Source organism: Primulina tabacum, chromosome 15 (genome assembly GCF_025594145.1).
Source record: "Primulina tabacum isolate GXHZ01 chromosome 15, ASM2559414v2, whole genome shotgun sequence".
NCBI classification, from domain to species: domain Eukaryota; kingdom Viridiplantae; phylum Streptophyta; class Magnoliopsida; order Lamiales; family Gesneriaceae; genus Primulina; species Primulina tabacum.
The window spans coordinates 29,975,800-29,988,528 of record NC_134564.1 but is presented as its reverse complement, the minus strand read 5'-3'; the positions used below and the strand labels follow the sequence as shown (position 1 = coordinate 29,988,528).

Genomic DNA, 12,729 nt, shown 5'->3' with positions numbered 1-12,729 from the left:
TGGTTTAATCCTCGAAGCAATGAGTGAGACAACTATATATACTGATACATCGCAAAGTCGAGGGGTAGAAGGAAAATTAACCCTAAAGTTCAAGACACATGTATATTTGATATAAGATGTGAAGGTGTTTACAACTGGGTCTCAAACTCAAGACGTCGCCCTTAAAGGGACCGCGGTGCATGGCCCCTGGAAAAAAAATGGTGTATGGTATGTGGAGTATATTTCTAACAGCATAATGAGAAATACTATAAAATGTCTTTTTTGCGTTTCACATCTGTATTTTCTTGAATAAAATCCATGACCCAAACGGCCGAGCATGGCCTTAAGTTGTCCACTGCAGTACATAACTTCACAGCAGAATAGGCGTATTTATTGCCTTAGATTTTTCCCTTTTTCTTTTCCTTACAGCAAATGGCTTCTCAATTATTTGATGATCAATTGATCAAACCAACAATAAATGGTGTACAAGTATATTAAGTAATACTACTGGTTCAATTGAATACCAGGTTGTGACATGTTTTGTCGCATGGATACGCGCAGTCAATCGCCTTGCTACTTCCTCGATCAAAATACCAATCTCCAACAGCAATGGCGATGGCCTGCAAAATAATGTTGTCACCAAGTTAAACAAACTCAATCAAATTTCGTATTTACCATCAAACATCCGGAAATATTTGTGAATATGAGTGTGTCGCTGTTCCAAAAATTATAGCAGACTATAACAAAGCAACTCGATTTTTAAAATGGTTAGACAATCGCCATTCAATGTGAGAAAGCGTCTTACAATCAAAAACCTTCATGCAGGCATGTAAAAGAAGCTAATTTGAATTAATTATTGGAAACATAATAATTTCTTGGAAAAGCATACCTTGTTCCCAAGTACTGGAGAATCGTCTGCAAACCAAGTGTCCTGCCTCTCCGACTGGCAGTGAGCGAAACAAGAATTTATGAACAACCCATTTTGATCCAACCCTTCGACGCCCTTTATTGCATTCAGCATTGAATTCCTAAAACCTGTACCACGGCAGAACCATTAAGAACTTGAAATGCTCCAAACATGAGAAAACTGCTTAAAAAACTCTAACAAGTAGAATTAATCAGATTACCTTGCAGAAATTGAAGCTGTGTTGCTGAGCATTTTTCATTGTCCATTTTACATTCACGCCACGTCCCACTTGGATCAGCTGATGGAGGAGCCAAGCTTTGTTGAACCTGAATACGAGATGAGAAGAAGAATTTATTTGGATATATAACACTCCATATGAAGTAGAATCGTTCAAACCAGTTGAAACATGAGTGTCCGAAACCATTTTTTTCCAAAAGTTCAAGTTCGTAGAAAGTATTCTCACAATAGTTTTATACTTTTAACAAGTCCACCGTCAATAAGTTGGAGACCAGAAAATATATCTGCCGCGTGCTAATAAGCCCCAAATCCAAGTAAAAGAAACATACGGTTTTGGTGGATAAGTGGTTTGAGGATATGTGATCCATGACTCCGAAATTGTCTTAGAAACCACTTTTTCTAGAAGTTGAAACTCATGAAAGTGGTCCAAAAATGATTTTGCGCTTTCAGAAAGGAAACTAAAATACCAAAACAGTTTCCTACCTGCCATGAATCATAAGCAGCATTGAGAATGAACAAAGGGGTTTTGATGTTCGCAATCAAATTCTGAGGGAAGAAGCACTGCAATATATAACGGCACAATTGGAGATAATTAGATGAGGCACACAAAATATGACGAGTCAGTGACAGAAAAAACCGAGCGCTGAAAACTTACTGATGTTGGATCGAGGTGGCTGGTACAAGTGCTTGGTAGGTTGCTTAGAACACCCTGTAAAACGTATCGAACTAGTAATGATTTCTCAAAATGAAGACTATAGAAATACTTCTATCCCATTTCGACATGAAGTTGGTTATATCACAAAGAACACTAGCTAGGAAACACTTATCAGCAGAAAAGTGTGTCAATTGATAAATAATTCAGGACTAAAGTATTCTTACAGCGCCATCTAACTCAAAACTCAGAATAAATTTACAAGATACATGAACATGTTAAATTCTAACTTTGAAAGAACCAATTACCTGTAAGCCAACAACACCCCCAAAGAAACTTCGCATTGTGTGTCCTCCGGATACATCAGTGCTGCGAGGGAAGAAAATGTAAACAGAGCATACAACCAAATTACTGAAAAGAAATACTGTATTAAAATTTGGAAATTACGCGTCCATAAATAATCCAGCATCGCTCAAACATTTCACTTTTGTACTTGCTGGAAAAAATTCTCGATACTCATCACAATGCAATATAGAAGCTAAACCACCCGCAGAGCAACCGGAAAGAAGTGCCTGAAAAATGGTAAAAAATATTAAAGCGAAAATATTAATGGTCAAATTTTAATTTCATCATCAGAAGTTAAGTAAATTTAGAAACGTAAAATGACTTTTAATTGAAAGAAGTGGCATATCTATTTGATTACATGGTCAGCATTGCGCATTCCTTTCGACATAAGCTCTTCAATTGCTGTTTGCCATATACGTTGTCCTCTGAACTGCAAGGCTGCAGCCTGCACCGTGTTTTTTTAATAGATAAAACATAATTTGGAAGCTTGAACACTAAACAACCAGATCAGTGGCTAAAGTATTTCCATCAAAACATAGAATGCTTAAAATGTTGCACCAAATGTGTAAAACCCTTGTCCTGTGTCTCACGTCACATTGCGGAGTTTTATAAGTTTGTATGAGATGTATTTTCTGGGTAACTTTGATTATTTTCAATTTCATAAAATGAGGCAGTTGGGGTAATTGGGCAAAGTCTTGCTTGTATAGGCTTTTGGGTCCTGAAATCGGCAAGATGCCCATAAAAACCCTTAGAACGAATAGCTAGTAATTGTGCAGGAGAAACAGATTTACAATTAAATAATAGATAAAATGTCATGGCCAAGAATGGGAATGGTACCGACCTTGTTTTCACCATCACCGGCAAAGGAGGCCCCATCGCAATATCGTATCTTTACTCTATTCCAGTTAAAAAAATCTGCAAGTCGAATATTAAGATCATACAAATGATAAACCAATCAAGATGAGACAAGAATATGTGATTGGCAGAATTAAACAAGTTTCTCTTTAATGAACCTGGATTTTCCTCAGCCTTGTTGCTTAGTATCCCAGTAAATGGGAGTTCTTTCTCAAAATATTTGGATGATCCACGGCGTGTGGTTTTACGGAAAACACAGGATCTTATGGTGTTGCACCACCCTCCACCCTAACACAAGTTTCAAAGTCAAAGATAAGGTATTATAGTAGAAAACAAAAACAGTATGTATCATCTTGAATGTTTGGATACTCAAAATTTCCCGTTAGCACAGATAGGAAAATAACCTCAGTGCAACAATCCTGGCAAATTAGTGATCCATACATTGACACAGAATATGGCCACCCATTTAAGCCCAAATAAACAAAAGAATTTAAATTCAGAAGACTAAAATGTCGTTTGTTTAGGTTGAAAAGTTCATAAATTTACACCAAACTAGAAAAACGTGAAAGAACCTAATAGATATTGAACTCGATCAAGAAAATGACAATTTCCAAAGTTTTGTTAACCAACCTCCAACTGGATGAGCCAACTGTTTGCTCCAGTTCCAAATCCACCATGCAAGTGATAGCCAGGTAGAGTACCATCCAAACATACTGACATGGGTCACGAATAAAGAAAACTGTTACACTCAAAACTCAAAAGTAACAAAAGTTTGCTTTACATAATCGGAAAACCGTCCATACCACGCTACACCGGCGGAGCTTTTGTCTCCTAAACTTTCATAGTCGGTATTAAAGTTTAAAGCCATCAACGATATAATATTTCTTGACATGTGAGTTTTAATTATAGCAACTGTAATAACTACCAGAAAAGAAAAGATAGCTCAACATAATCAACAACCTAACAAACTCTTATTGATGCACTCATTAGCTAAGACCATCGCCAGAAGTACAATAAAAAAGTGTATTCCACTAAATTGTAAACGACTTTCACTCCAGCTGCACGGCAATCATTGCCGCATTTTGTGTGAAATGAACAGTGTAAGCATTTTGGTGTCTTATTTTTATTTTATTATTTTTATGTTTTTTCCCTTTATTTTTTTATTGTAATATTAAGCTTTATTACCCAAAATTTGTATTAAAAATATTTTGTGTACGAATTACTAAGAAAACAAATTAGTTTTTAAATTAATATGACATAAAAAATTAACATAAGATAGTTAATATATAACTACAAATTAATATTAATTTTAATTAAATTAATTATATTATATATAATAAAAATAAACAAGAAAATACAAAAACATGTTTATAAATTATAATTACATATTTAAATTATAGAACAAAGAATATTTTTTTGGTGTGAAAATTTGGTAGCAGCTGGAGATGTACTATGACCAGCAACAGATTTAACATAAAAATAGCGCAAAACTTGCACAACTATGTGAAGTGCTGGAGATGGTCTAACAGTTGTAAAGTAGCGTCGTAGCTATACAACAAAAGGCTCTCAATTAATTCACTCCATGAATTATGCATTAAACAAGTGGTAAATAAATTATTACAGTAGAGAAGGCAACAATAATATAGTTATTTTTTTCAGAAGAAAAGTCTAAATTAAAAAAAATAAAAATTCAGTGAACTAGAAATAAAACACAAGATTGAAGATCCATTACAGTAAATCAAACCAAAAGTTAAACTAAACAAACAAAACACTTAAGATGAATATCATAAAAATGGAAAAGAAAAGAACAGAAATCCCCAGAAATCAAATCATAAAACATAATTTCAATACATAAATTTAGTGCAAATTGAATTTTCTTAACACATTGGAAACCATAATTAAACCTCAAAACAAAGGAAGAAACTCAATCCCCTCAACAATTTTGTTACAAAAAATGGATCTTGAAAGAGGAAAAGAACCAAAATTCAAGATTTAGAGAGCCTTTGGAAAAAGAAAGAGAAGTACCAGCCCCTTTAGCAGCAGCTCCTTGAATAAGAGTGAGACCCACCATGAGAGCATTGGCTGGAGGAGCTGCAGCAGACACTCCATATATGGTGTCCAAGTAAGAAACGGACTCCAAGAACGAAAACTTTGTTCCATTCTTCCTAAAAACCTCGTCAAATTCGAAACTTCTAACAGCCCATTTGCTCGAAACAAACCCAACAAAAATCACAACCCAAACTCCCATATTCCAGTTCGCCATTGCCACTCACTTTCAAATATTCAAGAATAAAATAAAGTCACCAATGGAATTTAATCACGTTCGATGTTTTTTTATACAGTAAAGAATATGGATCATATTAAAATAATGAGATAAATCAGGGAAAAGTGCAAGTATTTGACCAAATCTATGAAACCTTTGAGAATCTGGTTATCAAGAAATGTTTGTAGAATTTCTTGGGGAGAGGCACCAGTTTTCTTCAAGGGAAATAATGTGTGCAGATCTAAGCAGCCCGTGCAATTTTGCCGGGCATTTTAAAGATTTTTATATTTCCCATTTGAGTATGTATTATGTGAGACCGTCTCACGGATCCTAATCTGTGAGACGGGTCAATCCTACCGATATTTACAATAAAAAGTAATACTCTTAGCATAAAAAGTAATATTTTTTTCATGGATGACCCAAATAAAATATCTGTCTCACAAATACGATCCGTGAGACATCTCACATAAGTTTTGTACCTTCCCATTTTCCCTCTTTGTCTGTATGCATATAATATATTTACCTATATATACGTATTAGTGTATAAATATTTTTTGTAATTCAAATTTATATTAAAAAAAATTTATTTGTGAGAAAGATAAGATTGTACGTTTTTAATTTATTCAGTATTTAATTTAGCTCGAATTATACGATAATTGAAATTAAAAAATAATTTTGTTATTTGTAATTCTGATTTATCATTCACGCATTATAGATTGTGTTAAAGTTTTAAAAATAAAAAGATAAATTTCCTACCAAGAAAAGCTCACACAAACAATGCCACTGCACACACTTTGCTATAAAAGTCAAAATGGAAGATTTCTTTTCAGGAAAAAGTTGGAATAAGCGTTTTCATCCACCAATACAAGGTCATTATATATTTGTCATTATTCTATTTTAATCATTATAATCACTATTGATATTTTATTTGAGCGTTTTTTATTTTTTCAAAAGTTATAGCTAGTGATAACGGTGTAATTCAAATCTTTAAAACTATACAGCAGTTCAAATATCACGTTTTGTTTGCTCTACACAACCGGGACAATTTATTGCACCCAACAATTTCTTCTCCAATAAATTGCACTTCTTGCAATCATGAAAATCGAACCCGTGAAATTGTTTCTGATATCAATTGTAAGATCGAGTGCTTGTCATTTTACCAAAATTTATAGCTAGTGATAATGGTGTAACTCAAATCTTGTAAACTGTACAGCAACTCAAACAGCACGTTTCGATTGTTTTACCCGAACAAAATTATTTATTGCACCTAACACTATATATTAAAGAAAAAGTGTGTGTTTTTTTTATTTAAAAAAACGTCAAGATTAAGTAATCATATATTTTGTGTTGATTTAAAATTCATATTAATATCAAAGGAGTAATATTTTAAAAAAGTAATTTTCACGTGAGACAGTCTAAAAAATTTATATTTCGTGAGACTGGTCTATTCGATCAATATCTAGAGCGAAAAGTAATAGTTTGGTATTAAAAAGACAATATGTTTCATTGTTCGGGTCGAGTAGGAGATATGTTTCATAAAATTAATTTGTGAGACCGACTTCTATAAGTTTCGGTGATTAATATAATAATAACTACTAAATTCAAGATTTAGTAATATATAAATGTATTCATGTGAAAATAAATTGATACAAGTGTGCATTCAATGAATTAGAGCCTCAAGCCAGGTTAATAACATTTATCGGGATAGACAGGCTTGAGCTGCCAAGCTGTACGTGCCCACATCGAGTTTCTTATGTCACCACGAATCATCACGTAACACGTGTACAAGACACCGACGGGAATCTCATTCTCTTTCACACAGATGCGTGGGATTATCACGCCCCTTGCTTTTGAACCGTGTCATTCGGTGCGGTGGGGGTTCTTGTGATACCCACGAATCTCACCATAGGAAATTAACCGTCACCTGGGAAAGTAAATGTCTAAAATTAATATATCTCATATATCTAAGTTTGATTTTTTTTTTTTACTAGGGATGACAATTTCTTCCGAACCCAATGGAGAATCCGACGCTCAATCCTGAATGAAAGAAGATATAGATGAAATTATTTATCCGAATAAATAAAAATTAATCGTGTATTAGGATAGATGTGGATTTTAAATAATCATGTCGATATATGATCTGAATACTCGATTAAATTAATATATATATATATATGATTTTTTGGTTATAGTATTAATTCTAATATAGTTTTGTTGAATAATATTAGTTGGATGAGATTGAGAGAATTATTAGTATAGAGTCGGTGTTATTTTTGTTGAATAATGATGTTAGGATAAATTATTTTGTTATTTTTTCTATAATGTTAATTTTTTAATTTTTATTTTTTTCTTTATTGTTCTCAATAATTTATTAAATATCCATAGTTTATATAAAATAATTCATATTTGAGAAAATGAAATTATAAGTGGTAAGAAAATATTCAGATATTGTATGGATATCCATCTCTATTTTCTACGTTGATTAAGAAAACTATTGAAAAAGTAAAGTTTACAAACAAACTTACTATTTTTTTTATTTAATTCATTCAAAAATAGTTGACTGTTTTCCAAAACTTAATTGATATGAGTATATTTAGACTTGGCTCCCGAACCTGAATTGAAATTGCTCGTGGTCAACTGGCCGGTTAATCGAGTCAATGGGTTTGATCCAAAACCGTGACTAGAACCGCCCTAAAGCCATCAAATTATTGTTTACTAGTGTAAAAAATCCATCGACGCGTAGGGTCAACTTAGTTTTTTTTTAATAATCTAAATGAACTGCCACGATTCGTGGATCAAGTGTTCGTTGAAGATCACAGTCGACTATGGTAACCGTTGTCGACCCGGCAAGTCTTCCCTGACCCACTGGCTCGATATTTTTTTAAAAAAGTGTTTGAAATCAATGGTCACGATTATGTGGTCATCGTGCGATGGTCAACCCGTCGGGTTTGTGTGACCCAAACCGGCTAGTCAACTGTTGCAAAAAAAATTGTCTTTATTTTTTTTATATAAATACCCTTCGCCCTTTTATTTTTTCACACAATTTTCTTTCAATATATAAATTTTAATTGTCAAAATATCAAGTCTTGATTATTATTTAATTGTCAATTATTGATTTATTTCACAATTACTTCAATTTCATATTTATACAAATAATTGGAGCCGGATCAACTCGTAAGGGTAGCAAAGGAAAGTGAAAGATCATCATGCCACCTGAGTTTAAGCATTACAATTTTCTTTAATTCACTGTCGATGGTTATGAATTATGATCTTAATTTTTCCGATGAGCAACATCAAGAACATGAACAAGATGCTCGACAAACATGTCATCATCAAATTCAAGAAAGTATAAGCAATCCGGTGGCACCTAAAATTAAAACTCGAGCAATGCCTTGCCCGACATCCTGTTTTTCACAAAATATTTCTAGAAAGTGAAGCTTCCATCCGGTTATATGCAAGCCATATACAAATATTAATCGAAAACTTACAAATTTCAACAAGAAGGTGGTTATGGAAATCGAAAACTTACAAATTTCAACAAGAAGATGGTTATGGAACTTTGACACGGCACGTGGAGAAAAATTATCCAGTAAAAATTGGTATTGATCGTTCTCAAACACAAATTCTCGCATTCTCTTCTCAATTGGGTAACAATTCTCAACTTCTTAAAATAACTAGATATGATATAAAGTAGTTAATTTAGAGATAATTTATAATCTAATTATTAAAATAATTAGATATGATATAAAGTATTTATGAATAAATTTTAATATGTTTAGTTTCATTGATTAAAATTTTCGTTAAATAAAAAAATCATAGTTTTTTCTTCTTTTTTTTCTCCATTTATATAGACCAAAAGTAATGTAGGGATGATAGATTATGAGTTTTCCTTTCCTGCGCACCGAAAATTATATATATATATATATATATATATATATATATATATAATTCAATGAGTGTAATATGGGGGTGACATGATTAGATAAAGCAACTACATCAGTAATTAGGAGCACACCAGTCAACAGCTGAGATTAATTAATTTTTAATGTCACAATCAAAAGTTATATTATGATTTTTAAGAAAATATTAATTACGATGTACGAATTTAATTGTCATTTGTATACTAAAAAATAAAATAAATTTGGTAAATTTTAAAAGTTTTAATTAGGTTTGTCAAAAGATAATGAATACGTCTTAGCTGTGACATCTCCATCGCATTGATTGTATTCGTTTATGATAAAGTTAATTAATTGAGAAACTAAAAGGAAAACAATAAATTAAATTGCTTGTTATTTGGTATCGATCCATATTTTACATGAACACTTCAAAAAATTATTTTATGCAGTATCATACATTTATTAAAATAGAAGAAAAAATAAAATTTTGATCTTGTAGTTTGGATGTTTTTCATTTTCCACCTTTTATTGTTTAATTCACAATTTTAGTTAACCGATTTTCAAATTTTTTTAATCATTTTTCACTAAAATGTTGACGTGATAACCAAAAACTGCTAATGTTGTATCGAACATTACTGACATGTTTGATGTCAACAATTCGATTAAAAAATATTAAAATTAGAAAAAACCGATAACAAAATAATCTTTGAATAAATAATATTTCTCCATTGTTGTTTTTGAACAATTTTAGAAAGTTTTTTTTTTATTATTTTGCGATCAGGGACGAAACCAGAAAAATGAAGTCAAACAGACGCAAAAATATATTAAAAAATTTAATGGGTACAAGAACAAATTTTAAGAGAAGAAAAGTGAAATAAAATAAATACATCTACTACCCTAATCTATAAAAATAAAAAATCAAGAGATGGTGACCACATCCATCATCCCTTTTTTTGGCCCGTCTCTGCCTGTGGTTGTAGTCTAGTAGTAGTCTTTTAATTTACATTTTAAAAAAGAAAACCCATAACTAAATTATGCCCATAGGCCATAAACAACAGTGTAGATCTGGTATATCCATTTATTATAGAAACTGGAGGGATCGTGGTATATTTTTTTATTACATAGAAAAACTGAAGAGCATAAAACATAAGGATGTCTAGTCCAACTGTACAAGAATCACCGACAAAGCCAATGCGAGGTTTAAACATTATATTTGTAAATGTCGACATCTTAAGAATGAATACAATTGTAACATATTGGGATTGATATATTTATCCTAATTCAAACTTTCTTTGCTACGAAATCTATAAAACAAGCTAGTAGAAATGTAATTAACGCGATTTTTCCTACTCAAAAAATATTTCACGTGATGATGTGGAATGACATACAAACGCATGCATACTGAAATCTATGTATGTTTTTGTTAGTAGAGACGAATTGTCACTTGGGTTATTCAGCTAGTTCCATTTTCATTCTAAAGAAATCACGTTTTTGAAAAGATAGACTATAATTCTTGAATGGGTAAAGAAGGTGTAGAATAAGAATTCATTGTTGTTAGAGTTTTTTTGCTTTTTTTTTTTTTTATGGGGTAGCTTTTAGGTGTTCTTCTATGCGCCTCCATTCTCATCTTGTCCTCTTCTAAGATTTGGTGTAGCATCGTTGGAGCATCCAGGATGGGCTTGGCTTCCTCATTGTTGAGCCACTTCACCACCAACTCTGAATTCACTTCAAGCAGTCTTTTTTTTTTATTACTTCCAAACCATTATACACAGACCAAACCTAATTTGCTTCTTCAATAGAACACCATCCAGTATTGTGCATGAAGCCAAAAACCCAGTCCCTCGACTCATTAATGCGCATCAGACCGCCTCTTCCAGTCCTCCTGCATCCTTTTTTGCAGAATCCATCAATATTGAGTGAGCTCCAATCTAGGTGGTGGAACCCTTCTTAACCAACGATTTGCATATTGTTCGGCATCACCATGTTATTAGCGTTAGATTATCATTTTCTCACACCTAAGGCACATCAGAAGTTTAAAAATTTTGTTTTGACGTTCAAAACGTTCCTTGGACATCATATGATTTAAAACATTCATAGGATATTTAGATATATTTAGCTTTGTGTATTTTACGATGGACACCAAATCAGTGCGGGATTAGCGGAGTTGGTCCTTCTTGTAAATCTCTACGAACGAAACTTTCTCATTTTTCGATCGTCAAATAAGGTTCACGATCAGAGACGATATTTCTCGCATAGATCGTACTAAAGATCTAAACGATTTATCATCGAAATTGGATCACCGGTTTCAAAAATCCGACGGTATTGCAGCAGTATTGGGGTGGTGGCGCGGTGGTGGAAGGGTGGCCGAAAATTTGCTTCTAGGAGAGGAAGGGATTTTTGTGTATTTTTCTTGTATAGTTAATTATGTTACATGTTATCAATATTTGATAACATATTAATAAAAATACACTAATATAATGCTACTAGGATTCATAATCTTAATCACACTAGAAAAGTGCACGTGCGTTGCACGTGAACAACTAAACTGCTGAAATATATGAATAAAATTTTGATAATATTTAAATGAATTAATATATGGATAGTAGTATTTATCAATTGAAATAAATCAAACCACAAAAATTAAAAATCATGATCATAGACAGTATATGAATCAGAAAAGTTGTCTTATCCACATGGCACATTTTTCAATATGCTTCTTGGCTGATTTTGACAACTCAACAACTGTTTGTCGTAGTTTTTATAATATGCGTATAACTATTTTGGTATACTCAACAAGTATATGATCATCTTTAACTTATTATGTTATTTAGAATCGTCATCGAAGATTTGACATGCTTGTAGTTTGCTTCTCTATCACGACATTTTTTCAGTTTTCTACATTATTTTTATCCGGTAATCTTATATTTCGACTATTTATTATTATTTTTTGAATGATTTTTCAGTTTATGACAATCATCAACTGTAACTCCTAAGAAAAATTTTTTTAGTCGTGATAGGTTTTCACTTGTGATTAAAAATATGTATAACCTATATATCCTTCAACAACATAATCAATGAATGATGTTGTAATTTCTTCAAACATCGTGATATTTGTAATATCAATTTTATATATTTAATATCAATATTATTAACATATAGCTATAAGGTTAATAAATTAGAACTGTTTATATATAGCTACTCGGTTAATATAGCTACTCAAATTATTATATTAGAACTATTTTCTCGTTTAATTTGACGCAATTCAGGAAAGTCATCTCGTTAGTTATTTTTTTAGAAGCTTTGGAACGATGATTGCGTTCATCATATCATGGGGATAGTATAGTTTCATTCTCATTTGTTGTGTCTAAAACATAATATTATATTATTCATTGAAACAAAACAAATGTTCTTCTATCGAGTTTACATTTTGTATATAATATTTTATATCTTGTGGAACGACATACAAAATTAATTATTGTATGAGAAGAGACATGAATAACATAATTAAGATGCAAATGAGATAATAAATATCATTCATTTATATATAGAAGTATTTATTTTATTCAATATTTCATCTAATAATACAACTGTTTAG

The 12,729-nt window shown here is 31.9% G+C and overlaps 1 protein-coding gene across 1 annotated transcript; it reads right to left on the bottom strand.

The window, feature by feature from the left end:
- Positions 1-466: 466 nt before the first annotated feature.
- On the bottom strand, positions 467-5,529 carry LOC142527354 (pectin acetylesterase 12-like). The gene is made up of 12 exons (XM_075632130.1): positions 5,001-5,529; positions 3,606-3,688; positions 3,134-3,263; positions 2,962-3,035; positions 2,479-2,565; positions 2,223-2,347; positions 2,084-2,144; positions 1,779-1,832; positions 1,607-1,684; positions 1,107-1,212; positions 869-1,014; positions 467-599 (listed from the first exon to the last, which is right to left on the bottom strand). Exons 1-12 carry the CDS (start codon positions 5,236-5,238, stop codon positions 492-494), a joined length of 1,290 nt encoding a protein of 429 aa, XP_075488245.1. The 5' UTR covers positions 5,239-5,529; the 3' UTR covers positions 467-491.
- Positions 5,530-12,729: the final 7,200 nt, after the last annotated feature.

Bases quoted from the DNA above. Each gene is read 5' to 3' on its own strand.
- LOC142527354 (XM_075632130.1), bottom strand. From the start codon at position 5,238: ATGGCGAACTGGAATATGGGAGTTTGGGTTGTGATTTTTGTTGGGTTT. The intron at 3,689-5,000 runs GTACTTCTCTTT...GACCCATGTCAG, and splicing joins AGCTGCTGCTAAAGGGGCTG to TATGTTTGGATGGTACTCTA. The intron at 1,685-1,778 runs GTAAGTTTTCAG...TATATATTGCAG, and splicing joins GCCACCTCGATCCAACATCA to TGCTTCTTCCCTCAGAATTT.